At 34.7% G+C, this 14594-nt stretch overlaps 1 protein-coding gene across 1 annotated transcript; it reads right to left on the reverse strand.

Annotated features, from left to right (window-relative positions):
- Window positions 1-843: 843 nt before the first annotated feature.
- LOC127701516 (uncharacterized) lies at window positions 844-10244 on the reverse strand. The gene is made up of 6 exons (XM_052205415.1): window positions 10073-10244; window positions 8630-8920; window positions 7710-7778; window positions 2215-2352; window positions 1927-1969; window positions 844-985 (listed from the first exon to the last, which is right to left on the reverse strand). The coding sequence occupies exons 1-6, from the start codon at window positions 10146-10148 to the stop codon at window positions 886-888; spliced, it is 717 nt and encodes a 238-aa protein (XP_052061375.1). The 5' UTR covers window positions 10149-10244; the 3' UTR covers window positions 844-885.
- Window positions 10245-14594: the final 4350 nt, after the last annotated feature.

Below are 14594 nucleotides of genomic sequence, written 5' to 3' on the forward strand. Positions count from 1 at the left end.
ACTATATAATTTTTAAAGAACAAAGGACAAACAGATGTTAATGATTAAAGGTCACTGTACTTAGATAAGACAGCAATCAAACAATACAAAATAAGAAAAGCATCGAGACATCTCAACATACGGTCCCTAACAATTGACAACTGTCCAAACCGTATGTATAGAGATCTAAATAACATAGTTACTGTCCCCATTAATGGACAACTGTCCAAACCGTATGTATAGAGATCTAAATAACATAGTTACTGTCCTCATTAATGGACAACTGTCCAATCCATATGTAGAGTTCTAAATAACATACGGTCCCCAACAATGGACAACTGTCCAAACCGTATGTAGGGTTCTAAATAACATACGGTCCCCAACAATGGACAACTGTCCAAACCGTATGTAGAGTTCTAAATAACATACGGTCCCCAACAATGGACAACTGTCCAAACCGTATGTAGGGTTCTAAATAAAATACGGTCAACGTATGTAGAGATCTTAATAACATACGATCTCCAACAATGGACAACTGTCCATACCGTAGGTAGAGATCTATATCGACATACAGTCTCCAACAATGGACAACTGTGTCCCTACCGTAGGTTAAGATCTAAATCGACATACAGTCTCCAACAATGGACAACTGTCTATACCGGAGGTAGAGTTCTAAATAATATACGGTCCATAACAATGGACAACTGTCCAAACCGTATGTAGAGACCTAAATAAGATAGTCCCCAACAATGGACAACTGTCCATACCGTAGGTAGAGATCGAAATCGACATACGGTATCGGGAAAAACTGTCCATACAGTATCAAGAGATCTCAATCGATCCGAGTCTTGACAAGTGGTGCTATTTCATTCCATGCTCCTTTATTTACATACAAGTTTCACTATACTATATAACAGAGATATAAGAATGTTCATCTGGTTCCAGTGCGTCATACAAGTGATTAGAAACTGTTGATATTTCTGACTGGTAGTCGCATTGAATTTTCCTGAAAAGTAAAAAAAAAAAAAAATACATAAACTTTAAAACTTATTACAACGAGCGTGGCCAATCATGAGTCTGTTGTTATGCGTCATAATTCATAATTGCCTTTACAAATGACATAAGCAGTTTTAAAAAATGTCTCTCTGCATATACATCTGATTTAACAACTTGGAAAAGGGAATTATACTATATGAAATAAAATACATGAAAAGTGGTAAAAAAAATTGTATATTTACCAGACTGCATAAAAAGGACAAAACATCTTAATTGGACCATGGAAGTATTATATTGACATGCCCTCTTTGATCGCCGCATAAAATTATGATATGTTTTTCACGATTTATATGGTTTTTGTCGAGCCTGCGAATTTTGTCGCAGAAAGGTCGACATAGGGAGTGTGATCCCGCCACGGTGTTAGCTAATTTCTTAAAAGCTTTGTATTTTAGAAGGTGGAAGACCTGGATGCTTCATACTTTGTATATAGATGCCTTATGTTACGAAGTTTCCGTCTGTCACATGTCCATTGTCCATAAGTCTGTATCTTAGAAACTATAAGCAACAGGTCAACTATATTTAGTGTATTGAATGATTGTAAGGTGTACATGTATTTCTTGTTTGGTTTATATGACCTTGACCTCATTTTCTTGGATCATGTTAAGTTTGTGTGATAGTTGTAGTAAAGCTTTATATTTAGAACTATCAACATTATATCAATGATTAGTAAAGAAGGCGAGACATTTCAGCGTGTGCACGCTTGTGTTTGGATAAAATCGTTAAAAAAAATATTATAATCTGTATATTATCCGTTTTATGGAATTACGCCCCCATTCAAAAATCCTGAATCCGCCCCTGAACATCGTAATAAAAATTAATATGATAGATTATTTACCAATAGAATTTTTCATAATCTCAAAAAGGTTAGTTTTTGAAATTCATATTACATACCTCACAACTGGTTGTTCCCTTTCTAAATATTTACATACATAATCTAAAAAATATAAGAACTATAAGTCAAACGAAATATAAATGGCTTGTTAAAATATACAATTCTGCAAGTAACAAAAAATGTTGGAAAATTATTTAGTTTGATTATTAATTTGTACAAGTTACAAAAATATCGCAAAGTTCTTTCTTATTAGTGTTTTAATTATCATTTGAAAATTTACATCGCACAATACTTTTTATTCAGTCAGTTTATAGTGCAAAAAAAGGTGTTTTTACAGATTTTTGTACCTTTTTTGTTGATCTGTCTTTTCTTCCTCCGAAACAAATGTACCACACAAACTGCTAGTATAAAACTTAAAACTACAGATCCAACAATAGCAACAATCAGAATCCAAATTGAAATCGTTGTTGGGTCTTTAATTCTGTCTGTATAAAAGAAAGCAAGTATTTTACTACATTTTTGGAAAATAAATTCTCGATTATAAAAACTATAAAATATTTGTAGTATGTTAGTTGTTTTATAGAAGAATCCAATCAAATAGTTGTAAAAATGTACTATCAAACGTGATGCATTTTGTTGTATTTCAACAGTTTAAGCATATCTGGAAAAAAATAAGCAAGTTTCTAAATCCAACTCAAAAGCGGTTCATTTCATGTTTCGTTTTATATTAACCAATAAATATTAAAGAAATATGATGATATCTCTACAAGACGAAGCAGAGCTGTAACATAATTTATAAAAGTTTTAAAACAACAAAATAAGTGATAATTGGATCAGGATGCAGACTTGAAGATAAAAAAATTCATCAAACGTTATATGCCAGGCGCGCGTTTTGTCTACAAAAGACTAATCAATGACGCTCGAATCAAAAAAGTTAAAGCGGATACCGATAATGTAAATTACCTTGGGGGTCACTCAGCTGTTTCACACCTGACTTTTTGGACCCTTTCGAAATTGACCACTGGTCTAATTTCTCATTTCCCCCAAGTCATTAAATGTAATACATCTACATTTATTTCTCTCTCCACCGTCAATCTAACCCCCTTTTATCGTAGCCACCTGCTATGAGATGGAGCAACGCTTCATCCCCTTATAGGAACTCATCTGGTTCCGGTTGGTTGACGGAGTGTCCATGTCCATGGGGCTTGGTCCATCTATACCAAGTGTCGTCGACAGGGCCTGGAGCTAAATTTCCCTTTGCTGAGTACTTGACTCCCAAGCGCCAAATTATTTATATATTTTATTAATAAAAAATAGAAATTAAATAATCTTGTTGTCAGCAGCAAACTCATTGATATACTATTTGGTTATACTGGATTGTCTGTTTCAATCTTATAGGAATGTCCAAGTCTGAAGGTCACGTTTATTGTCAAGGTTGTCAACACTGCAGGAGTATGTTAAGAAATAAGTTACAAATACAGGGTATTAAAGAATACCAGAGAACACCTAAACAAGAGAGCTACAAATACAGGGTATAAAAGAATACCAGAGAACACCTAAACAAGAGAGCTACAAATACAGGGTATAAAAGAATCACCAAGATCACCTTTTAAAAAGAGGAGTTCTAACAAAGTCACAGTTAACTTAATCATGAGGAACACCTAAACAATAATCAACTAGCTAAACAAGGTACATGAATCATTATCGATAAACCACAGAAAATAGAATACAGACTTAACAATGAATAAAGTCATTACTTGCTGCATCCGTCGTATCGTCAATGTCATAGTTGCTACTGTTAAGTTATGGATTTCAGCCCTTCTGTCATATACCTAAGTCCCTGGAGTCATAGAATAAATAGAAGCTTATATTATGTATAAGTGTTGTTTATTGATGACACATCATAGTTTGCATGTGTGTAGCAAATGTTTGGTACTGACATGCATCTGGCTGCATGATCACTCCTTATTTGGTTATAAGGCAAAGGAGTGATACATACCCTTCTCAAATTTCCCCAGGATGCTAGGTAGTTGTTCATTTTGAGTTTTGCTGCTGACAGGGAAAGTCATACATTAGTTATCATAAAGTTACAAAATACCCACCCACCTCCCTTTAATCACCTTCAACTACTCACTGTATATGGGAGCAGTCTCAGCAAACCAGTGGTTTTCTTCAATTTCAAAACTCCCTTTCGAAATTGACCACTGGTCTAATTTCTCATTTCCCCCAAGTCATTAAATGTAATACATCTACATTTATTTCTCTCTCCACCGTCAATCTAACCCCCTTTTATCGTAGCCACCTGCTATGAGATGGAGCAACGCTTCATCCCCTTATAGGAACTCATCTGGTTCCGGTTGGTTGACGGAGTGTCCATGTCCATGGGGCTTGGTCCATCTATACCAAGTGTCGTCGACAGGGCCTGGAGCTAAATTTCCCTTTGCTGAGTACTTGACTCCCAAGCGCCAAATTATTTATATATTTTATTAATAAAAAATAGAAATTAAATAATCTTGTTGTCAGCAGCAAACTCATTGATATACTATTTGGTTATACTGGATTGTCTGTTTCAATCTTATAGGAATGTCCAAGTCTGAAGGTCACGTTTATTGTCAAGGTTGTCAACACTGCAGGAGTATGTTAAGAAATAAGTTACAAATACAGGGTATTAAAGAATACCAGAGAACACCTAAACAAGAGAGCTACAAATACAGGGTATAAAAGAATACCAGAGAACACCTAAACAAGAGAGCTACAAATACAGGGTATAAAAGAATCACCAAGATCACCTTTTAAAAAGAGGAGTTCTAACAAAGTCACAGTTAACTTAATCATGAGGAACACCTAAACAATAATCAACTAGCTAAACAAGGTACATGAATCATTATCGATAAACCACAGAAAATAGAATACAGACTTAACAATGAATAAAGTCATTACTTGCTGCATCCGTCGTATCGTCAATGTCATAGTTGCTACTGTTAAGTTATGGATTTCAGCCCTTCTGTCATATACCTAAGTCCCTGGAGTCATAGAATAAATGTAATGTTGGTTTTTTTTTTTTTTTCATTCGGACATTTTCAGGGTTAAAACTTCAGATACTAGTAACAACCATATTTGTTTTATTCATTGTAAAATACACGGTTGCAAATGTGTTTACATTGCTATACGACGTGTCTCGATATTTTGCACATCCAACAATCATGTATTTATTTTTGATGTTTTTGTTATGGTTTCTGTTAAATAATGTGTTATGTCGTATCGTTTGTTGTCCAAATAATTTTAAATTGCCTTTCAATACCATCATTGTCATATTCCCGAATATGACTGTTATACTGAATGTGAATTTGCATTGCTGTGCGGCGTGTCTCGGTGTTTTGTCCATCCAACAATAATGGATTTATTTTGATGTTTATTTATTTTGCATATCTATAAATACTTGAAACGGATTGGTTAATTAGAATTTTTTACCTTGGTTTACACTTCGATAAACCATGTTTCCGAAACTACTTTCGTACCATCTATTCATGCGCGATACACATGCATATGCAGGGAGTCCGGGATTTTCAGCAAATTGAGATTGAAAAACAAAAACATAACAGTTTTTTTTCTATTTTAATGAATATGTAACAAAAAAAAATATTGCATTAAAGCTCTGAAAATGCATAAAATTAAAATTCATGAAAAATTCCGCGAAATTTCATGAATGATTTAGCGCATTTACGTCATGGCAAAACACGACGTCATACAAATGAAAACTTTCAAGCGAAAGATTATTTCGTTACTTGTACGCTTCAAATTCGGATAATATCTCATTAAAGTGCAGTTTTTGAGGTAGGTGCTATTTCATTTTAGATTCTGTTGCATTTATCGAACATTTACGGATATTAGAAATTCAATATGGCGACTAACTCCTTAGTTACGACATGTGCATTTGATGGTAGTAGCCATCAAACAAAAAATCTTAACTAAAAATCGCGAATGTTTGACTGAAGAATTATAAGGATTAAACACATTTTTTCTAGAGGTTATTGGTGTGTAAACCGGGGCTCTTACTCACAAACTTAACATAAAAGTCCTTCGGACTTTTATTCAGATTGTGAGTTAATCGCCCCGGTTTACACATCAATAACCTCTAGAAAAAATGTGTTTAATCCTATAATAATGGATTTATTTTGATGTTTCTGTTATGGTTTCGGTTGTATAATCTATTATGACTTATCGTTTGTAGTCCAAATAATTATAAAATTGCCTTTCCATACCATCATTGGCATGTAAATTGTTTGGACGAATATTTTGAAAATAATTGTATAATGTTCGAGATTGCATGTTAGTTACGTAAGTGCGTCACTGTTTTTGATATCCTATGGTGTTTTTCTTTGATGGAATATGTTCGTTGTTGTTCTGTTGTTTGCATGGAGTGTCGACTAATATATTATTTGTTTGTGCGTTTCTCTGTTGTGAATGTTCTTCCGTGAGTTTGTGCTGTATTTCTGTCACGTAGTGTTTTAGCGATATTTTTTAACATTGTCATAAAGCGGGAGGTTTGGCATGCCATGAAACCAGGTTCAACCCACCATTTTTTCTTAAAATGTCCTGTACCAAGTCAGGAATATGGCAGTTGTTATCAAATAGTTCGTTTCTATGTGTGTTGGCGTTTGTTTTTGTTGCACTTCGGTGTTCCTGTTGTTCATTTGTTGTCGAGCCTTCGACTTTAGTCGAAAAAGCGAGACATAGCGATCCTACATTCCGTCGGCGTCGGCGTCGTCGTCGTCGTCGTCGTCGGCGGCGTCCACAAATATTCACTCTGTGGTTAAAGTTTTTGAAATTTTAATAACTTTCTTAAACTATCCTGGATTTCTACCAAACTTGGACAGAAGCTTGTTTATGATCATAAGATAGTATCCAGAAGTAAATTTTGTAAAAATAAAATTCCATTTTTTTCGTATTTTACTTATAAATGGACTTAGTTTTTCTGCCGGGAAATATTACATTCACTCTGTGGTTAAAGTTTTTAAAGTTTTAATAACTTTCTTAAACTATCCTGGGTTTCTACCAAACTTGGACAAAAGCTTGTTTATGATCATAAGATAGTATCCAGAAGTAAATTTTGTAAAAAAAAAAATCCATTTTTTCCTTATTTCACTTTTAAATGGACTTAGATTTTCTGCCAGGAAACAACACATTCACTCTGTGGTTAAAGTTTTTAAAATTTTAATAACTTTCTTATACTATTTTGGATTTGTACCAAACTTTTACAGAAGCTTGTTTATGATCAAAAGCTAGTATCTAGAAGGAAATTTTGTTAAAAAATAAATCCATTTTTTCCGTATTTAACTTTTAAATGGACTTAGATTTTTTGCTAGGAAACAACACATTCACTCTGTGGTTAGAGTTTTTAAAATTTTAATAACTTTCTTATACTATTTTGGATTTGTACCAAACTTGGACAGAAGCTTGTTTATGATCAAATGCTAGTATCTAGAAGGAAATTTTGTTTTCTTCCAGTTAACAATACATTCACTCGGCAGTTAAAGTTTTTTTTAACATTTATTAGATTCATAAACTATCCTGGATTTTTACCAAACTTGGACAGAAGCTTCTTACAATCAAAAGATAGTATCATGAGGAATATTTTTATTGATTTACTTCCTCATTTTTGTTGAGCCTGCGATTAACAGAAAAAGTAGGCGAGACACTGGGTTCCGCGGAACCCTTACAAATTTTTTTCCTCTTACAGTTGATGTGTTTCCCTCGGTTTTGGTTTGTAACCCGGATTTTATTTTCTCTCAATCGATTTATGACTTTTGAACACCGGTATACTACTATTGTTTTTATTTACCTCTGACTTTTATTGTGATATCCATGTTTCCCGTAATGGTTGTCATCGCAGGGACTAGAAGTTGTCTTTCTGCAAAAAGATATTACCAAAATGTAGAGTGTTAATTGTAATCCTCTTATACATATAACATTACTCTATTTTTTTTCACAAACACATATTACGTGAATATGTAAACTATTGAAATAAACAACCGCTTATATACACCATGGATCTTTAAAATTTTTAACCGTTGTATTCTGATTTCCCTTTCCTATCACTCTACAAACTTAGGTTTTATTTTATGATTCCTATGGTCAGAACTAAGAATGCAATGTTTTTCATTGCAATTTAAGGACCTCAGATTATGATGATGGCGGATTGGTGTTTAACGTCCAGTGGCAAATAGTTTATGCATATAAAGCTAAAAACATGTTAATGAGATATGAATATAAACACCACTTTTTACTAAACCGACACGTTGGAATTTTTAACATCCTAGTCCACAAGGTAACAGTCCGCATGAAGACTTATCACCCTATACTCAGACACTTTTTTTGACTTCGAGCAAATCAGTATTTTCTCTTACTCCTAAATACCCCGTACATGACGGAAAAATAGTAAATACAAATTTGCAAGCTTTCGGTTTGACCCGGTCGATGATCAAACCAACTACTTCTTGCAATTGAGGCGTGCACGTTACCACCAGGAGACCACTGTGATAGTCAAGTATCAGAGACAAGTTTAGATGATAAATGGACTTATTCGATTTGAATCCATCAGAAGTCGTAAAGTGACTCCTAGTTATCAACTTTTTGTTAATATACGGAATGTTAAGTTGCTGTCTCGTCAACATTCACCGCGCATTTTCTTTTAAAGCTATATTTTTTACAACAACATACCTACACATTTCTACACAACTTCTATTTTTTACAACAACATACCTACACATTTATACACAACCTCTAAGTATTTCTTAACATGCATGCATGGATCACCAAATATGTTTCTGTTGGCTGTTAAATGACATGACTGTTGACCTTCACACCTATCCTTAACTAGTCGGAGGGTACTGCCACCAAATACCGAACAGCTCTTGACAATCCTGAATATCCCATTTAAAAACAGACATTCCCGGTTGTTTCTATTTCGACCGAACAACGCTCGTACTATTGTGATCGCTTTATCATTAGTACAGCTAACAGTAGAGGTCTTGTCTTCACAAATTGTAATGGCTTCAAAAGAAACAACATAGACAAAAAAATAATAAGATTGAATAACATAAAAAATCAAAATCTGACAAGTTATGGATATTTTCAATGGCATAAAATTGATATCAGGTCAGTTGTTCAGTGTGAATTAAAGATGCTGGATAATCGTCAATGAGACAACAACCCAACGACACATAAGACATCTAAATGTTCATCTACGGTCTTCAAAATTAGACAACACTCTAGATAGTGTCTATTTGATATCAGTTGCATCGAGTCTAGAAAAGTAACGGGGACTATCAAAGTTCTGCCATCAAAACCAATTCCATAGATGACAAACACGTTCTTTGTCAAAGATACCTTTTGTCTTATTTGTTTTGCGCTTGCAATATTTTGTATTTATTGGCATTTCAAAAGGTAATCAGGTAATTGAGCGTACCTAAAAATATAAGTAGTTAAATTGGTTCGTACAGTCTTTTTCCCTATAAATACGCTTTTAAGTAGCATTATTCATATTCTTATGGTACTTATATCAATTCTCACGACACGATACCTAATTATGTGCCAGTCTTTGTAAGAATCAGGCTATTTTGAAAAAAAAAAAAAAAACATGGCTGAAAAAACCCACCAACCTAACCATCCTATTTTGAAGTGAGTTAGAAATGGTAGGTCGTTCGTTTCTGCGTGTCTGGTATTTTGAGAAAGCTCTAGATAAATTTTGGTTAGAATGATAGTTAATTACGGAGTAAGCTCCCCTTAATTGTTAATTTCTAGTGCATTTCAAACAAATTATATCTTAGGAAAAGGAAACGAATGGTATATTCGTGCACCATGATACATTTTAAACATAAATTAATGTCAACTTGAGTGGGTTATTGTTTGTCATGTTTTCACCACTGCCTGATTCTTAGGCAGATTGGCACTTAAGTTCATACTACACGTGTTTCTGTAATAATCTTCCTTACCATGTACATATGACTACCTTCTTCCTCACCATGTACATATGACACCTGGATTTTGCTGTTTTGAATTGTACAAAACTAAATACTGTAATTGTTTCACTTAAAAAAGGGAGACAAAATGTTTTGTCTCAAACTCAATTGACTTTATTTTCATTGTGGTATATTTCTTTCAGATAATCGGGGAAAAAAATTAAATTCTTTTAAATATACTTACCTTGGTTGGTTTGAGCTGATGTAAACGTAATAAATATGGAAGCAAACACTAAATATTTCTGAATATTTAAAAGCATATCCTTTATGTCAAGTAAAGTTTACAAGGGTATCATCTCTAAAATACAACAACATCCACTTTAGAATAGTTAAATTGTTTTCCTGACGACATCCGATAAGACGTAATATTTTGATGAGTATCCTGTGTAGAAACAGTAACGTGATTGATTGTGAGCCGTATGTACATCATTTTGGGGACTTCTATTAAAGCAATGAATACACTTCGATGCTGTTACTTCCGCAATGTATTATTGTATTATACTCCACGATACTGTTATTTCAGCAATAAATACCTCACGATTCTGTTACTTCCACTATGAATACGCTACGACGCTGTTACCTCAGCAATGAATAGGCTACGACGCTGTTACAAATGTTACCTCAGCAATGAATATGCTACGACGCTGTTACCCCAGCGATAAATACGTCACGACTCTGTTACTTCAGCAATGAATAACTCACCACGCTGTTACCTCAGCAATGAATACGTCACGACACTGTTACTTCAGCAATGAATACCTCACGACGCTGTTACTTCAGCAATGAATAACTCACGACCACGTTAAGTCAGCGATGAATACCTCACAACGCTGTTACTTTAGCAATGAATACCCCACGACGCTGTTACTTCAGCAATGAATACGTCACGACGTGTACACAGTTATTTCAACAATGAATATGCCACGACGCTGTCCCTTCATCAACGAATACCTGACGACGCTGTTACCTCAGCAATGAAGACGCTACGACGCTTTACTGCAGAAATGAATACCTCATGACGCTATTACTTCAGCTATGAATACCTCACGACCATGTTACGTCAGCGATGAATACGTCACAACGCTGTTACTTTAGAAATGAATACCTCACTTCCACACTATTGCTTCAGCAATGAATACGTCACGACTCTGTTACTGCAGATAATATGAATACCTCACGACTCTGTTAATTCAGATATGAATTCAGATATGAATACCTCACGACGCTGTTCCTTCAGCAATGAATGTGCCACGACGCTGTTACTTCGCGAAGAATACGCCACGACATTGTTACTTCTGCAATGAATACGCCACGACGCTGTTACTTCAGCAATGAATACGCCACGACACTGTTACTTTAGTAATGAATACGTAACCATGCTGTTTCTTCAGCAATGAATACTCCCCAACGCTGTTACATCGGCAATAAATACGCAACAACGCTGTTACTTAAGCAATGAATACGCCACTACACTGTTACTGTCACGAAGCTGTTACTTCAGCAGTGAATAAGTCACAATGATGTTACTTCAGCAATGAGCAAAATGTTACACTCATATGACTCTGTAAAGCCATATGACTACAAGTACTAAATGTATCAACATATATCCTCCTTTTCTCAGCAATGGTTATCCTTGATGTACAACTTTCACATTATCATAGATTTCAATGGTTTACAATATTTAGATGTGTTTTCTAACGTGGGACCAAATTCTCTTCGAATACAAATTAATCCAGTTTGGTGAGAGACGTCCTTCGATGTAAAATTTTACAAAATCATGGATTTTCCAATATTGTCTTCAACAGCAATATGTGGCTAACACATTTATATGTAATCGAAATATTTACAATTTTTGCTAATTGTGTAAGAATATTATTGAGAATCTTTAATAATTGAAAACTATAAAGGAATAAGAGGATGTGATAGGATTGCCAATGAGAAAACTTTCCACCAGAGACCAAATGACGTAGAAGTTATCAACTATAGGTCATCGCACGGCCTTCAACAATGAGCAAAACTTTTTTTATGCGGTATTGGTTTTGCTCATTGTTGAAGGCCGTGCGATGACCTATAGTTTATTGTAAATGAAAAATGTAAAACAATTCAAACGAGAAAACTATAACGGCCTGATTTATGTACATAACAATGAACGAAAAACAAATATGATATACAGCAACAAACGAAAAACACTTAATTACAGGCACCTGAATTGGGACGGGCACATAAAAATGTGGCGAGGTAAACACTTAGTTTCTAGGTTTTAACAACTTTCAGATTTTGACCATGCGAGTGAAACAGATACACGTGAAATTAGTCCTTCCTTTGAAATTGAAATTGTTCCCCAGTTTATCTCAGATATGGCGGTTATAGCTAAAACTTGGCAATAATATGTGACAAATAGATCCAGTACCTTTGATTATCTGTCACTTTGTTTTACCCATTATGTTTGACTTGTTTGTAACTGAGGGTAGCTATATCTTTTTGCAGAAGGAATTTCTAAGACAGGACAAATTAAGCTTCGACTGTCTGTGAGTTTTAAGGTTTGAAAATAATTCACTATGAAGAAAGATGATAATTATATGTATATGAATGAATGAATAAATAGTTTATTAGAGTGCAACCTGTATATATACAATATAATGTACATTGAGTATTAACATAATGATTCAGCCAGCCAAATAGGCTTATGATGCACTATTATGTTTTAACTTTAAATATAACAGATATAAGAAAATGAGGTCAAAATTATAACATTTAAAAATGTAGACATGCGTATTTTCTTTACTTTGATATTTACAATAGACAGATTAAACAGTTATAGATATTCACGTCTTATGTTGGAGCATTCTAAAATAAAGTTTGCTACAAGTTTGCTATTAGTATTAAAGAGTACTGTAATGGCTTCGTTTGGAGATAGTTCACTGTTTACTGGGTGAATAGATGGTAACTCTTGTAACAGTTTGTTCCGTGCATCAGTATAACGTTCACAATAGATGAGGAAATGTGTTTCGTCTTCAACCGAACCTGAATTACACAATTTACATAAACGTAGATTAAGTTAAATGTTTCTGTAACGACCTTGTTCAATTTCTAATGGAAAGGTTCCAGAGCGAATCCTTGCAATTGCCGAACGTTGCACCCTTGATAAATGTCTTTTTACATATGGTTCCGTTAAGAAGTCGGACTTAAAAGTTTTCTATGTTCTCAGTATTGGCACTGTACGCACTTCATTAATCCATCTATCTTTGAAGTCATTTACACATTTACTTTTGACTGTTTCTATTACGTAGTTTGTAGAAATGTTGTCGCCACTGTAGTTAATCAAATGCGTAAGATTACAAGTGTTTAAAATTGTCTTGATACGGTTAAACCAGGTGTTTTTGTAGCGTGTAAAGGTGTCAACATCCCAACGGAACACTTTACGGCAAAGTCTATTGTCTGGCATTTTCATGAGGCGACACCATAGGCGTATCGCATTACACTGTGTATGAATATATACAGGAAGCCATTCCATATACGCTAAGACAACAGGAATCTGAGCACATTTGCTAATGCCAAGGAATGTCCTTATTGCTCTGTATTGTAGTCTCTAAAGTGAGTCATAGCGCTTGATACCCCATATTCCAGACGCATAATCCATAACCGGGATGACCATGTTGTCATATATCTTTGTGTATATTTCTAAGTCCATATTTCCCATATGCAAGAATTTGGATGTTAACGACCCCAATGATCTGCTAGCTGCCGCTGACAGCTCATTAACAGAAACCTTAAAGTCAATGTTTTCGGATAATGTAAGGCCTAAATAACGGTACTTCCCCACGTAATCTAGTTCCTTTTGTCCGAGTCTAAACACAACATCTTATCTACTGGCAGATGCCTTAGGGAGCTACCATTTGATTTTTATGGGGGGGGGGGGAGGGGGGCTAGGATGAAAAATTTTGTCCTGCATTTTTTTTAGTTGTAATCTCGGTCCTGCCTTTTTATTTTTCACTCTATTCGGTCCTGACTTTTATTAGTTTATCCTGACTTTTTTTACATAATTTGTCATCCTGCCTTTTTTTATTTTTGCCAAGTTGCTCATCCTGCCTTTTTTTTACTCAAAACTCCTGTCCTGCCTTTTTTTAAAATTTCATCCTAGCCCCCCATAAAAATCAAATAAAAGCTCCCTTACGAACATGCATGGTTTTGTTTTTTCAATGTTCACATTAAGAAGATTTTTCTTAGTCCAATCATGTAGAACGTTGAGTTGAGACTGTAAGCCTTCACTTTGAGTCCAAAACGAGAACGACGTCATCCGCGTAGAATAAACAACTAATCATGTCGTTTCCAACAAGTACTCCTTGCGAAAGACCTTTGATAAGCAGCACTAAATCGTCAATGAATAACGCAAACAGCGTAGGTGCAAGATTGTCTCCTTGTCATACACCGGAATCTACCGAAAACCAGTCTGTGAACATCATTGGTGAAAGTCTAATGGCACCTTTACCACAGTATATGTATATTGCAAAGCACAGCCATTAAACAAAACATGTTTCACATGAAGTTTCCTTGGATTCATTTAAAAAAAAAAAATCGGGAGCGACAAAGATGCATGAAGATATGAGATGATGACTGCAATATATCCAAACTGGGGATGAAAATAACACCAAAAGCTGTCTAATGTCAACTTTGGATAGAATAGTTTAACAAATACATGTACACAA

The sequence above is a fragment of the Mytilus californianus genome, unplaced genomic scaffold (genome assembly GCF_021869535.1).
Source record: "Mytilus californianus isolate M0D057914Y unplaced genomic scaffold, xbMytCali1.0.p SCAF_5, whole genome shotgun sequence".
In the NCBI taxonomy this organism is placed as follows: Eukaryota; Metazoa; Mollusca; class Bivalvia; order Mytilida; family Mytilidae; genus Mytilus; species Mytilus californianus.

Bases quoted from the DNA above. Each gene is read 5' to 3' on its own strand.
- LOC127701516 (XM_052205415.1), bottom strand. From the start codon at position 10,148: ATGCTTTTAAATATTCAGAAATATTTAGTGTTTGCTTCCATATTTATT. The intron at 8,921-10,072 runs GTAAGTATATTT...TTTCTTTTGAAG, and splicing joins ATCAGCTCAAACCAACCAAG to CCATTACAATTTGTGAAGAC. The intron at 1,970-2,214 runs GTACAAAAATCT...TATATTTTTTAG, and splicing joins AAGACAGATCAACAAAAAAG to ATTATGTATGTAAATATTTA.